Source organism: Nymphalis io, chromosome 13, assembly GCF_905147045.1.
Source record: "Nymphalis io chromosome 13, ilAglIoxx1.1, whole genome shotgun sequence".
NCBI lineage: Eukaryota > Metazoa > Arthropoda > Insecta > Lepidoptera > Nymphalidae > Nymphalis > Nymphalis io.
Window position 1 is genome coordinate 11,493,605 of NC_065900.1, and position 16,953 is coordinate 11,510,557.

A 16,953-nucleotide genomic window follows, 5' to 3' on the forward strand; every position below is an offset into this window, starting at 1 on the left:
CTTACATTTACAAATTAAAGTTACTACGTAATATAATAAAGGTGTACCATCTACTACTTCATTGGTGTTGAAATGCGCTCTGTCGAAGAAATTTAAAACCTGTAGCCAAAATCGCAAGTGCAGTTCAGAATCAATGATATTAATAATAATCAAATACTAATATTTTTAAAAACTTTTCTATCCTAACGAACAGTAAAATTCCGAACGAATTGATAACCACAACAAAGTAACATAAGTCGAACTGTATTTTTTTTAAATATTACGTATATTTTTAATAATCAAAATTCTCTAAGTAACTAATTCATCTGGAATGTAGTTAAAAATCGATAATAATTGCCCAAAGCTAGTTAAGAAAAACATCTTATTTCTTAAAACATTTATTTTTAAGTTAGTATACCGATTTATATTGAAAACCTACATAGGTTTTCTTTTTATGTAATTGAAAGGAAATTATTTTGGACCTTTAGTTTTGTTCATTCATTTACGGATAATTATTTATTATCTATAAAGATTTGTTCGAGACGATTTTTATTAAATTTTAATAATAGCAATATTTAAAATAGTTCGAATTCTTATAAATTAATCACATAGCAATATTCAATTGCTATAAATCTCTTTATAGTAAATACGCGTGCCTTACTAATACACGCTGTGTAGCAGTGAAAAGTTAAAATCGATTTCACTTTTTCTGTTTGGGGTTACCCAGTAGTATTGGTACTGTAAGACTTCAAAATAAAATCACTGAGTATGTACTGCTGGTCAAATAGTGTAATTGGTTTCTCTTTTTATAAATTTACAAAAACTTATTTAGTACTTTTTCAAAAAGACGTTGTTATAGCGCGATATAAAATACATCTATCGCCATCTATTGATGAAAATATAAATTAAAATGACATTTGGAATAACGTATTTCGATCTTGAACACACAGTCATTGTTGATTTCAAATTCGAAAAAAGAAAACAAATTGTCGTTTACACAACCGCCGTACAATGTTTATTAGTAAGGCCAGACACAATTTTTTCGAAGATATTTCGGGTTGAGCCTCTAGAAACTAATTTCTCTTATACTAAATCGCTTAAAATATAAAACCCACCATCTCCACCGCTAATACCACATCATAATATAAGTTACCAACGCAAAGCAAAATTCAACTTCTTTACTTGTACAATAGTCTTGAATACGTAGTCCCATAATTTACTGCTGATGCCGAAAGCTGAAAAAAAGTTTTATAATTCATAACAAAAATAGTTGAGCGTTTTTTTTTTTAAATAAAAAACAATCATGTCTGCATTAAAACTAAAACAAAAATAATTTACTAAAAAGCAAAACTACATTGAAACACGACTTGAGCTGAAATTTCTTCACACACTTTTAAGAATATACAATTTTATACATATTTTACTCGTTTTAAATTTTACTAGTACCTTATGTCGCTTGCGTCTTAATTCAAAATGGCTAAATATCAATTTTTATAGCTCTTTCTTCAAAACTAAAGGATTTTCATAGTAACTTTATCACTATACAAAACTCCTTCCTTATCCTAGCTAGCCCCAATAGTTTGGGCTGACCATTGATATGTAGACAGTCAGTTATTCTTTCACATATATATATTTCATTATTTTAGCATATTTTTCATTACCTTTGTCATGATTAAGGAAGTGATGATTGGAGTGGTACCGTTTCATTGCGTAGAAATAAGTACCATCTCTCGGGGACCCATGGTGCACGTAGTAATGTATCATGTCGTATATAAGGTAACCTGTCAATAGAAAACTTGCTCGGCTAAACAAAGATAGAAAGCACTGAATATTGAAAAAAAAAACACCATTTTTTATGTACCTCATTATTAAAATTAAGCATATGGAATAAATCCATTACCATATTTAAATTCATTATGGAATATGAATAGTTTTATGCTTTATATTTTGAGTAAATAATTAAGTAATAGTAATTTTATGATCCGCCCTACTAGCACTTAAAATTGTCATAAATAAACCCATAAGTAATATAAAACAGCCAGTTCTGTTCGTCAATGTATTTAATGATAATTAGTGAAACACTCATTAAGTCAATTTTAATTTACCTTTCTGAGTGCTGCAATTAGTATTTTTATATTGTTAACTTAATATAAATAATAATATATTTACTCTTTACAGTATAAACGTTTCCAATATAACTTTAAATGTTATGCAACAATGTAAGATAATTCACTATAAGTGTTGCCATAAAAAACGATGTCCATAACAGAGTAATGTCCTCTTTTCATAGTGAACATTTCACCCAACTGCCACAGTGCGGTTTTGGAGGTAACTTGGAAACAAACCAGCTGAACTGAACTGAGCTGAACAAATTAATATCAATCAATGTACAAAAATTTATTGATATTAATTTGTTTAGCTCAGTTCAGATATTATTTTATCCATACGAGTGTAATATAATTCTTACCTATAAGAGAGCCAGTTAGTTTAATAATAAGGTGATTGAAAATGGGCCAAACGATGATTAAAAGTGTGATAACAATCATACAGGCAGGTATTGGTGGAAATACTTGTCTTAATCCATCGAAAGGGACCTGTAATAAAAAATATTTATTAAAGATAACAATGTCACGCTTAAATCACAATCTTGTTAATAAATATATGATCGTTAATAATATGAGTATTTTAATTACTAAAGTAACAAAGTCGGAAAAAATGTCATATAAATGCATATGAATCGGGAAGGCTGATTTTTAAATATTGTGCAGCTCGATAGCGTGATATGTAAAAGATTAACTTGAAAATTGGACCGAGTTATAGAAAGAAAAATAAATTTACCACCATTTTTAAAAGTCCCATAGACAATATATATAAATCAACTTTCTCAGATGACATGCATTTTGAAATATTACTAGACTATTTAATATAATAAAACGTGTCGAAGTAATTGCACAACCTATTATTAACGGCTTAGAGTGTATTCCAGCACACTTATTCAACGGTGTTGATTCCTCCACGATGTTTTCTTCAACGCATAGAACGAGATTAATATTAAACACAAATATGAAAATTCAGTAGTGTTTGCTCGGATTTGAACTCGCAATCGTCGGCTCCAAAAAATATTCCACAATTCTTAAATATTCACTAATATAGTATGATGTAATGATGTAACAGCCTGTGAATGTCCCACTGCTGGGCTAAAGGCCTCCTCTCCTCTTTTTGAGGAGAAGGTTTGGAGCTTATTCCACCACGCTGCTCCAATGCGGGTTGGTGGAATACACATGTGGCAGAATTTCAGTGAAATTAGACACATGCAGGTTTCCTCACGATGTTTTCCTTCACCGTAAAGCACGAGATGAATTATAATCACAAATTAAGCACATGAAAATTCAGTGGTGCTTGCCCGGGTTTGAACCCACGATCATCGGTTAAGATTCACATGTTCTTACCACTGGGCCATCTCGGCTTATATTACTAATTAACTTATATTACTAATATAGTATGTAAAGTAAATTAATGCATTAATGCTTACAAATTAGAAAATTATTCAGCAAAATCTCGTACAGAAATGTATGTCTATCGTAGTGTTTTATTAAAACACCGTAAGGTATTTTATTGTGATATTTTTCAAAATACTTTTGAAACAAGATGTTCGAGTATAAGTATTTTAAGTATTGCTTTATATACCTTATGATGCATCCCGTGAATAAGGAAATGTATTTGAATCATCCGAACTGATGAGCCAGGATCATAGTGGAACACCCATCTGTGGAGGGAATATTCCAAAAATGTCCACAAGAAGAAACCAAAAACTATATGCCATACAAACTCAAGATTTGTTAATCGAAGGTCTTCACAGTCTGCAAGGTAAAATAATAGCTTAAAAAAATTTGAAATATCTATTGGGTACTATTTACATTAATATTTTTTCGAAAAATACAAAAACTTATGAATAATTCGAATTACTCATTACAATAATATATTTTTGATAAAGAAAGACGTGGAATCATTTTATCTGATATTACTGCATATTAATATACATTTACATTATCATACATTTTTCAACTATTTTAACGCTAAATGTCATGGTTGTTGTCAATATACCCATTTTATTAGTCGAAAAGTACTTCACGGTATAAATTAGTGTTTGTTTTTAGTTAGAAAAATAAAAATCGCCATATATATTTACTAACCTTCACATTGAACAAGGTCAAAGTACTGTGATAATCCTAAGTATATGATTATCGGTATCCAGAAAATGGGCACGACGTACCATGGCGTGAACGTCATATACTCCAACAATGGATTTGAGAACAGCCGGCATTTTCTATAAATTGGGCTGTGCACCCATTTCTGGTAATGTGGCGCTATCTTGTGTAACTGGGACAGAAGAGGCTTTGACCAATCAAGCCTACTCTGAAAAAGATTACAAACAATTCTTGCAAACTTTGTAACGGGTAATAATAATACACTTTATTGCAAACCAAGACAAACAGTTACAGTAAAGAAATAAAACATTAATTGATGTTACAATTGGCGGACTTTTCGCTAAATCTCTTCCAAGTAACCTTAGCGTGCATTACTACTTAGGCCTATAAGTCTGTTGCAAGCGATAAAGGTAGATACTCATAAAGTACTTCTTTATGAGTATCTACCTTTATCGCTTGCAACAACCCCTTTTACAAGTTTTACAGGCGGCGGTTTATCAGATAGATTTGTTATTCAGACTTGTTTGTGGGTGAAGCGACTACCAAGAGTCTTTCTCCAACCTGCACGGTTCTCAACGAGCTCCTACCAACCGTTGGTGTTGAAAGCCGCTATTATATTACGCAGTAATAAAAATATTTAGTACGATGAAAATCAAGTTTGAAAGTCTTATCAAAACTATAGTCTTGCACCCCTTGAGTATCATGTTTTGCTCAATTAGGATAAACTACATAACATTTATCCAAGCCCCTGTATTGAAACTATTAATTTATTATTATATCGTCACGCGCTTCGGTTTAATTTTTGGTTTAATTACAGGCATAAGGGATATAACATCTTAGTTCCCAAGGTTGGTGGCGCATTGGTGATGTAAGCGATGGTTAACATTTCTTACATACGGGATATATGTGGCAGATTTTCATCCGTGATTTACTTATTATTACTGATGCTGATTTCTTGATAATGATCAAGTATATAATCAATTTTCATGTGTTTAATATGTTCCACCAAATGTTCGGTTTTTACGAGGAGCAACTTGGTTACAGTTTATTCAGGTTTTCGTTTCGATTTTTACAGATAAAACTAATTTACAAAAAAATAATATGAATACGTTGCACGCATATTCGACTTAGAATTTTTGATATTGCACAACTATTAAAAGACAGGTAGGTAAGCCCGTGGAACTCGTGTAACATCAACTATTGGAAGTAACGGTATATTCTGTGCTATCTCCGACACTCTTTCTTTTGCATATCAATGATATGCTCTCTCTTGGGAGCATACATTGCTATGCAGACGATAGTACAGTGCATGGTGGATACCACGGACGCGCAGTGGCTGGGCGGGCGGAAATTGAGGAGAGGCGGAAGGATCTTGTCATTGAACTCGATAGGACATTAGAGCTCATCGCCAAATGGGGCTCTGATAATCTTGTTGAGTTTAATGCCAAGAAAACACAGGTATGCGCTCTCACAGCGAAAAAGTCAGCATTTTCCCCTCTTCCCTCCCTCTGTGGTACTCCGCTGGTGATACAAAGCAAAATCGCCATGCTGGGGATCGACGTTCGCTGCGACCTTAGTCCAAGGGATTACATCGAGGCTGTTATAAAAATAGCTTCACGGAAACTCGGAGTTCTGAACAAGGTGCGGCGTTTTTTTCACGCCACAACAACTGTGCCTGCTGTACAAAACACAGGTACGGTATTGCGTGGAATATTGCTCGCACCTTTGGGATGGCTCCGCTAAGTACTTACTGGAGGCCTTGGACCGGTTGCAGCGACGTGCCGTACGCATTATTGGCGACGTAAAGGTCACAAACACCCTTGAACCTTTACAATTGCGTCGTGAGATAGCAGCACTGAGCGCTTTCTATCGACTGTATCACGGCGAGTGCTCTGAGGAATTATTCTCTCTAATTCCTGCTTCCCCCTTCCTTCATAAGTCCACGCGAGCTGGTTCTCGATGTCACCGCCTAACTGTGACATCAATTCCATCGCGAACAAAGAAATTTGGCAACTCCTTTCTTTGTCGCACTTCCAAAAAATGGAATTCCTTACCAGCTCACGTATTCCCCTCCTCTTACAACCCGGGTTCCTTCAAACGAGGCGTGAAGAGGCATCTTGAGGGCCGGCAAGGCGAAGGCGGCTAGTGCAGAACGTTTTTCCCATCTGTACTGGCCGCCGTCGCGTTTGGACTCTACTACCACTTACCATCAGGTGGAGGAGAGTCATTTGCCCTCCCGGCAAATATAAAAAAAAAAAAAAATATTCTACATTTATTTACTTAGCATAAATAATTAATCTAAAATACCAGTATACCAATCATAATTTAATTTTTATTATTTTTCTATCACCTGACAATAATCTAATGCGGACTGAATTATCTTATCATATCCCAAGATAATGATGTGTGTCATTTAAAATGACTGTAAAAGGAATTACGCAGAAAAAAACATTACATATAAATATTCGTTTAATAACTGCTAGATTTTGTCATACAATAATAATGATAATGTATGTATGTAAAAATCTTTATAAATAATTTGTCAAAAACGGTTTGAAAATTTTTGTTGTTTTTGTCTGCCGCTTTAAATGGAAGATTGAATTTATACAAAAAAAAAAACAATTTAAAATAAACATAAATATGATTATAATTAACTTAAGTATTTTCAATTTTACAAGTCATTTATACTTTTTATTTTGTTCATATGATTATTATTTTTTTTGTAATCTACACGATGTCCAAAATGGATTATTGTATTTAACATTTACTAATTCCATATCGAGTTAATTAATTAAAAACTACAAAAGTTTATTTTCTTAAGTGCAACTGCATAATTATATTATGCGATTACTATTTATTAATAACCTTCATTACTAGTACACGTTTGTGTCTTTTTATCACCCGTGGATTCCGCACTAACGATGTTTGCGCTGGGGAAGATAGAATTAAAAGTCGCAACTCTTAGTTATAGTTATCGAACACCGCACCCAGTGCATTATTAAATAGTACACGCCTTGTATAACTTCTTTATGACTTAACAACTTGGCCTCTGTATGTCCAATTTTTATTATGATGAACACGTTCTCTTAATAAAAAAACTAAAATATCAATATAAGATCTATGTTTTTGTTATGGATATACCCAATTAGCTAACAAACTTAGTATTATATTAGAATGATAATTACCTTTATAATCACACTAATATTCTAAATATGAAAGTAATTGTCTGTCTGTTAGGCTTTCATGGCTAAGCCACGAAAACGATTTCGATGAAATTTGGTACGAGAGCTCAAACCTAGGAAGGAATTATGCTGTTTTTTTACACATAATAGTTACGCTCCTTCCACCAACACGCGGACGAAGCCGCGGGTGAGAACTAATATTAGCCACCACGCCACATGTGTATTCCACCACGGATTGGTGGAATACACATGTGGCAGAATTTCAGTGAAATTAGACACATGCAGGTTTCCTCACGATGTTTTCTTTCACCGTAAATCACGATATGAATTATAATCATAAATTAAGCACATGAAAATTCAGTGGTGCTTGCCCGGGTTTGAACCCACGATCATTGGTTAAGATTCACGCGTTCTTACCATTGTCCATCTCGCCTTAGCCGAGATATTATATATATATATATATATATATATATATATATATATATATATATATATATACATATATATCTATGTGAATGAATCCAATTAATAAAAAGTTGTCTTACATTTACATATTATAATATGACATGATTTTATATTATTAATATTATTGAAACAATATACTATGTTACTTATCATGTATATTATAGAAATAGTTGTTTTTTTAACTCAACTGCCTTATTAGTTTAGTAGCTCGTTTATAAGACCTTATTAAAATCCTGACTCTGAACAATAAACTCCCTCGGAACAATAATAAGATGCTTAAAATATCGGAGAAAAAAACAATTATTGTTTAGATATACTATAGTTGATATAATTATATAATAACTATTAACCAAGAAACTTTGTATATATGTAACATTTATTGTACATATTTTTCTTTTATATATATAGACGTCTTGTATTTCATACATACATATATTCAATATATATTTCTATTGAATAAGTAACTAAAAACGCCTCAACACGTTCTTAAAATAGCTTATCAACACTTCAACTACAGAGCCGCACGTAACACTTGAAATAATAATTTATTACAGACCTATCTAAATTCTAAGAGGGTTGTTCAGAAATTACTTGACATTTTAACTAATAAAACTCCTTACAAGTTTAACAAAGACATTTAATAGTTAGATTAGTTAAGAGATATCACAAAAACGAGTTAGTCTGAATACGATAATAATAAAAAAACAGGCAGTGAAATATATTGTGTTAAATATATTTGTCCAACTTCCACATCTATTGGCAAACTCGGTACAAAATATTAATACAAATATATCATAATACATTTGTATTATTTACATGAACGTCAATCATTATAATCCTCCTTAATTTCCACAATACTTAAATGATTTGTACTTTCAATATTTTCATTATATTAACATTAGCATGTCGCTGACGCGAAGCCACGCATCTATCCCGTACGATAAACCAACGCAACGCGCCTAAAGAAGTTTTTACTTCAAAAATATTGTATCTAATCTTGGTGTAAACATATTATCGTTAATACTACTAGCCGTTCCTGGCGGTTTCACCCACTTTAAACGTTACTTCGCCCCCGTGTTTTTCGTAGCGCGATGTTATATGAATTTGGTTGTTTGTTACGCTTTCATGTCATGACTACTCAACCAATCCATGAAATTTTGCAAACACGTTGTCAGGATACAAAAAAACTCCGCCCCCCCCCCCAAACAATGACCATTAGTACTTTCTTAAAAAAATTGCTACCTAAACAAAAAAAATTTAAAATCGGATATGTTTAGGAGACGAAACATACATACACATTTTTTAGCTTTATATAATATTAAGATACGTATTGAATATGATATCGTACTGCATTTATCATGATGTTCTAATAAAATTTCTTATCCAAGATAGTACACAGATACATCTCTCGTATTAGAGCAAGCGAGTAGCTTAAATTGTTTAGGAGACGAAACATACATACACATTTTTTAGCTTTATATAATATTAAGATACGTATTGAATATGATATCGTACTGTATTTATCATGATATTGTAATAAAATTTCTTATCCGAGATAGTATATGGATACAACTCTCGTATTAGAGCGAGCGAGTAGCTTAAATAGTATTTTTATCCTTCAATTGTTCGTTTTTTTTTTAAATATTATCACTATATTGATAGTCGATGGGACTAACTAATGTTTGAGGACGAATTGATAACTTACAACTTTATTCCAATGTATACTTGTATAACTGTTTAAGTACACAGATTAAATAAGCTTGTTTTTATTACGCTTCATATATGTAAAATGTGATAGTTTAAAGCCATAATACATAATCGGACTCGATTATATATAGCAGCACTATTACATCACTTAAATATGTGTGAGTTTACAAAAGATTTAAAATATGAAATTCTTTGTTAATAATTTCAAAACACACTTGAATTTCTATTCGATACAAAATTAAACAATTTTAACTTGTAAGTGTCGTTCGATCGCATTTTACGAGTAGCCATTGTAGACTCAACGGTCACAGCTAGTCATCACTGTATAATTCAGATTAACCTTGCTTTCGCTCTACCGATTAATTTATTGATTAAACATAAATTATTTTATCAACGTTGGTGAGCTGGTGTTTGTGGTCGCTTTTATATATATTATGTACGGTTGAGCTAAGGCCCTATTGAAGAGTAGGTTATTTTACCACGTGGTTATATTTGGGTTGGTCGGTAAAAAAGTGGTTGATTCTTATCCGGCATATGTAGAATTTTTCTCACGAAGTTTTCCTTAACTATCGATCATGAGACGTCAATTCAGTGGTGATGCATGATATCCCGTATCTTCACCGTTTCTTAACTGAAGATTTGTATTGAATCCGCAATCCATGTTGTGTTGTTTATGTTGTTAAGTTACAACGTTAAATTAATCTTGACGGAAATATAATACTCGGTATCAGAAAATGTATAACATTTATTGTCGAATAACGCTTACGTTGTTGTTTGCACCTGTTTGTTTATTTGTTCTACTGGTAGAGTTTTTTAGGTAACTATAACGGTAAGATGAATATTTTGATTTGAGACTAGATGGCCCATTGGCTAGAACACATAAATCTTAACAGAAGGTTGCGGGTTCGACCCGGGCGAGCACTGCTGTATTATCACCTACTTAATTTGTGTTGATAATTCATCTCGTGCTCGGCGGTGAAGGAAAACTTTGTGAGGATACCTGCATGTATCGGATGCAAATCTGCCACATTTGTATACCACCAACGGCATTTAAGCGACTTGGTGGTAAGCTCCAAACCTTCTCCTCAAAAAGGGGAGGAGACTTAAGCCTAGCAGTGGGACATTCACAGGTACATCGCTTTACTTTATGCTAAACCTGGCGACAGATATACTAATAACTTACTCATAGCGTATGAGTTATTTCATTGCACGGATTTATGACGAGTAAAACAAGTGAGCTGGACCTGTATAGTTCTATTAATATCTGTGGCCGCCAACCTTTGTTTAAATTATGTTATGTCCCTTGCGACCGTAAACTTGTAATTACAATGTATAATAACATTTGCACAATGTCTTACTACTAATAACTATTTCTAAGAAATTTGTTGATAAATATTGGTTTATAATAGCTTTCGCATTGCTTGACACATTTTTTTGATGATGCTGACAAAATGATCTATATCAGCATAGACAAACATTGTTTACGTTCAGAAACACTAGTAAACTTAGATAAGGCTGTAGTAAATATTTAAAAACGAAATAGTTTTTTTTTAAATATGCCACTTTTAACAATATATCATTATATAATGATAATGCTTTTGCTTACTAATTTATTTTTTATCCAACAATACAATAAGTATTGTGAATCATTAACAAGTACCTAAATAAATATAAAGAAAAAGGTTTTAAAATATACGTTTAAGGAATTATAAGATTTTCTTTACCAACTGATTTAATTGTGACAAAAAGGTTTTTTTTTATACCGATTAATTTGCGCAAAATTATTTCAATTAAATGGCTTAAACTCGTCGAAACCTTAAAAATATAATACGTTATTTAATTTTATTATGATGACATAAAAGATACTACAAAATGTGCCGAGAATAACGCATAAGCGTCATGATCTAAAATATATAACAAGGGCTTTGTTATATAAATTACCTTTTATAAATATTGCATAAACTATTATGGTATGATAATATATTAACGTCTTTTTCATGCACGTTGCTATTATATTATTCTATTCCCTCTCTCTCATTATTCGATGGGACACCAATCTGACACGACCAGAACCACCATAGGCACAGGCTTTACGAGCCTTTCAAGTCAAACATACATATAAACAATATCAACTTCGGACAAGACTGTGTTTTGATACTTACTAAATATTCGCTCCATGTCTATAACAAGAAATTAATCATATTTTATGGCATAATACCTTTGTGTACCTTCATAATTACGCGCAATTCTTTTGCATCACTTATGACCTAAGCTCTAATTGTACAATAGGTACTAAACATAACCAACTCAACATTTGCTTTACTCCGTACTTTTGTTCGGAGTTAAGCAAATACAGAAACTCCTATTGATCTTAATTAGGATTTTTTTCATCGCGTGACTACATTTTTATTGATTACTTTCCTCACCGCTGATTAATAGTCTAGGTATTTCATTAGGTGATACTTTAAAAGATTTATGTTCATCGAGCCAATGGAAGACAGTGTTTGTATTTTACTTTTGAAGATATCGGAGGCGAGATAGCAAAATATTATGCAATGACGAACTTTTTTTTATAAAAAATCATTGTTATATAATGTTTATTTACAATACGTGAAGTTACTAAAAGTACATTACTAGATTAGGGGATAACATAAAAATGCCAACTGTTTAAATTCTTATCAAAGTTTAATCAACCTTCGGGTATGTGTGACGCGTTGAGAAACGAAGAATCGAAGGCCAAAGATAAACTAAAATGATATTAAACATCGTATCCTGAATATTATGTCAATAGAGGGTATCATAGGCAGAAGACACACACACACACACACACACACACACATGCACACATCTCTATCCTTTTTTTTTTTGATAAATTGGCTGGATAAGTTTTATGGTACATTACCAACTATCTCTCCTACCACTACTACTATAAAATAATATTAAAACGCATGCGACTCTGAGCATATAACCGTAGTTTTTTGGGTCAGAACGTTACAGGTTACATATTTGTTTTGCAAAACTTAACTGTCCTTGTAACTTGCCCAAAGTGACAATTTTACCTTTTAAACCATTTTGTCAATACTCATAACAGTCAAAGCTTTAAATTTAAATATAGTTAATTGCTTATTATAAAATTTTTACTTTAAAAATGAATAGAAAATAGATGGATAGACTTATATACACTTTATCCAACACTATTTATGTTACGTTTTTACTATGTATATGTTTAACATGTTTTATGTACTTACTAGTTGTTGTATAAACATCATCATCATCATCATCTGTCATAAACATCTATATGTTTGTAACATCATTACGTTACAGAACAGATAAACCAAATAATAAAAGAACAATATACAAAGCATATTAGTAAACGAAAATAATATAATTTTTTTATATAGAATAGGAAAGCGGACGACGTTCATATGGGCCACCTAATGGTAAGTGGTCACCAAAGCCCATAGACATTGGCATTGTAAGAAACGTTAACCATCGCTTGCATCACCAATGCGCCACCAACCTTGGGAACTAAGATGTTATGTCCCTTGTGCCTGTAATTACACTGGCTCACTCACCCGTCAAACAGGAACACAACAATACCAAGTACTGCTGTTTTGCGGTAAAATATCTGATGAGTGGGTGGTACCTACCTAGACGAGCTTGCACAAGCCTCTACCACCAGTAATAAAAAATAAAGAAGTAATAAATAATTAAATTAATTAAAAACATATAAAATAGTATGGTCGCAAGCAATTATTTACAAAAATAATTATAAAAAATTATATATATATATATATATATATATATATATATATATATATATAGCACTAAGATATTTTTTAAATAAACAGACGACTATATTTTTTTTATGACTGATTTGGGCTAATCTCATTTCCGGCCATTTTCAACGGAGACTGTAGCGCATGATATTTTGGACTGCATACAGGTGCGCTCTCTATTCGTGATGGTAATTCGACACAAGGTTCAAACGCAGAAGTGATGGCTTTACGTGCTTTTCAAAACTGTTTTATAACCATATTAGCTTGCAAACATTGACCAATGGGACATTTGCATTTATAATGTAATTTTAAACCTGAATATATATAGTTACAATATCTTACTTTAATTTGTTCAATTTATATCTGAAAGCTCTGTCATTTAGATACTTAGGCATCTAACATGTATCTTAATGACAGAGCTACCTACATAGCGGTGGATTAACCAGCTGCCTTAGGCTCGACCTTCGACCCTTTGTGTTTTCCAGTGATATATATTTTTTTAAATTCAGTAACTTTATTTTTTACAGGTAGGGGAATTTCAGAAAGGTACCCGAGACTTTGGAAAATTCCCCGGATTACGTAGACTTCTTACCCCTGAGATGGAGATAAGGCAACTGCGGCTCCCTAACAACTAACGTTTTAGACAACATCAAAAATATCTTTGTACAAAAGCTTTTCGATGTCTCTCAAGAACTTACTTTCGCCGGTTCTTCTCAGACCTAAGGCATTTCTTTCTTAAGAATGAATATATTACTGTAATGCTAATATTTAATACAGATCTCGACTTTGATTTAAAATTACACAATAAGTATAATAAATACATGCCGACCTTCGGCAAAATATAATAGCCTATACTTAGATATGTACATAACACAACAAAGCCTATACTTAGATATGTATTAAAGCCAACAATACTAGTATTTTAAAGTAGTATTGTTGATCGAAGATTTAAAGATGTGTGTTAAGTGATGGAAATTTCAAAAATTAGATAAGTGCATAAAGTTTCATAACTAGTCACAATTATTTGAACTTTAATTTTAAGTTTCAATTTATCAATTTAATCTGATAATTGAGTTATCTTATCAGATCTCCGTACCTAAAACGGTTAAATTATGTAAATTAAGGCTTCGTGTACATGGCGTCAAAAACAGTTAAATCACCTAACATACATAGGATTATACATAGGTTTCGTACATGGCGTCGCGGCGGTTCTGACCACGCGTTTATTTATTGGAAATTTATTTTTGTAAAGTAGGCGAGCACGTGGGTAATCTGATGGTAAGCGGTGATCTTCATGTTTAGATGCTGGTACTATAAGAAATCTAATCCAACGATGACAAACCGTCAAACATTTGAGATGTTACATGTGTAATTACACTAGCTCACACACCCTTCAAACTAGAACATTGTAATACAAACACGGCAATACAAAGTTATACCAAACATTTTGCGGCACGGTGATAATAAATTGATGTGAGGAATGCACAGTTGTCGGCACAGCTACGTTTAAAATATTGCAATGTTATACTCTGATGTAAACTAGGGTCTAGGTTTAAACAGTAATCAAGTTATAAAGTAAATTATTTTAATAAGATTTTTATACCCATAAATTAGATTTATACTTCAGACTAAAAAACAGATTAAATCAATTGTTAATTTATAAAATATACTATGATACTCAGAGCAAATATGGCCCAGTAAGTAATTAGAACGCGTGAATTTTAACCGATTATCGCGGTTACAAACCCAGGGTAGCATCACTAAATTTTCATATGTTTAGTTTGTCTTAATAATTCATCTGCATTTCACTGAAATTCTACCACATGTGTATCCAACCAACCCGCGATCTGCGTGGTGTCTTCTCTTCAAAAGGAGTGGAGCCTAAACCAAGCAATGGGACACAGGATGTAACCTTTACTAGAATACTCAGTAATACATAGGAAGATACTGTGTTTGATTTAATATACTTAATTTATTTTCGAAAGTAAATAAAATATTACAACAGCTAATATACATATTTTAATTAATATATCTCGCTTGATAATTAATCTGCGGTTTATATACGGTATGGTATGACTGTACCAACACAGTACACAGTACTGCGTTCCGGCGCCGGTGCGGCTGCAGTGCTACGAGTATGTACACAAGGCTTTTTCATGATCAATAAATGACATAAGTTACTTTCGTTTTTTAATATATTTTTATCGTACTTCGATTTTATTTACATAATTAACGAGACTTAACTAGCCAAGGCCTATTTAGCGCGAACTGCTCAACGGTGAAATTAAAAAAGGAAGTTTCATGCTAATTAAATAATTATTTAACGTCACGCCGTGAAGAGAACTAATACAAATTAAATAATTACTAGTTAAAAGAATGCTTCATAAAATTCACTTCATTATTTATTTAAATTTTCAAAATATTATAAATGTTTTATACATAAGCTGTTTACCTCTAACTCCTCTAAGAAAGCAATCTCATCAGCATCCCACTCGGCTTCAGGCTTTGTAATGATCCTTCCATTTTCACTCACACTACCAGTCAAGTTACTATCGCCAGCACTTTCAACTTTAAAATCACTCAGCATATGATACGCGCCGTCACTGTGACCATATATCTTCATAACGCTAGCTATGGACCTTCCCCTGTATTTCTCCAACGTATTAACACCACCCGGATGGTCTTTAATAAATTTATTTAAGTCGTAAGTTTCACCGGCGAACTTCACCGGGAAATCTTTAGACGCCATGTGTCGGTCGGGTGACGCCGTCGACTAAATGTGAAGTGGTATTATCAGCCTAACTTTTCGTGTGATATATGCAGATGTTAAAATTGGTTCAAACCTTTGGACCTTGCGTTTCGCTATTTTGATAACGAATAAATTATTGATAATAACATCGGTGAACGATTGCAGGATAAATAATAACACTTAAAATTCTCTCTTATTATATATATATAGTTTTTTGGCAAACAATGACTCGAGGATATTAACAGGTATGTATGTGTGTTTTAATGAAGTCTGATTTATTCGAAAATATTAATATAATATTATTATTTTTTATTTCTTCTCACAAAAACAATTAATATAAGAATTTACAGTCAAATAAATGTATTGCAGATCGCAAGGTAGATATTTATATGATGTAAAAACTAGTGTTCGTCCAGCAATGCTATTCAATAAATGAAATGAAGAAGTGAAATGTTGACAACCTATACTATTTTGATGCGTGTATTCTTGAAATGTTATAATTATTAAGGTCAATGTCACATATAACTTTCTGACATTTCAGTTAAAGCTCGGAAATAGCGACCAAAAAAAATCGTTTGACAGACAGAGAAGAAAATAGTTACCATCTATGTACCTAAATGTCCAAAAAAAAAGGTTTTAAATTATTTATGCCCTTGGAACTTCAAACAATTTTGTAATAAGTACGTATTAACGATATTCAAACTGTTTATTCACAATAGAAATAAAAGTTTATAAAAAAGCATTACACTTGCCCTATTTATTACCTTAAAACAACCACCGATTCGAAAAGAAAAGTATTAATATATGCATGTACTTATAATATAAATATAATAATCCCGCTGAGTTTCTTTCGCCATTTCTTCTCAGATGTGAGAAATCTCACG

At 32.2% G+C, this 16,953-nt stretch overlaps 1 protein-coding gene across 1 annotated transcript; it reads right to left on the reverse strand.

Moving 5' to 3' along the window:
• Window positions 1-750: 750 nt before the first annotated feature.
• On the reverse strand, window positions 751-16,280 carry LOC126772705 (uncharacterized). The gene is made up of 6 exons (XM_050493223.1): window positions 15,773-16,280; window positions 4,173-4,395; window positions 3,667-3,839; window positions 2,447-2,573; window positions 1,641-1,760; window positions 751-1,214 (listed from the first exon to the last, which is right to left on the reverse strand). Exons 1-6 carry the CDS (start codon window positions 16,067-16,069, stop codon window positions 1,129-1,131), a joined length of 1,026 nt encoding a protein of 341 aa, XP_050349180.1. The 5' UTR covers window positions 16,070-16,280; the 3' UTR covers window positions 751-1,128.
• Window positions 16,281-16,953: the final 673 nt, after the last annotated feature.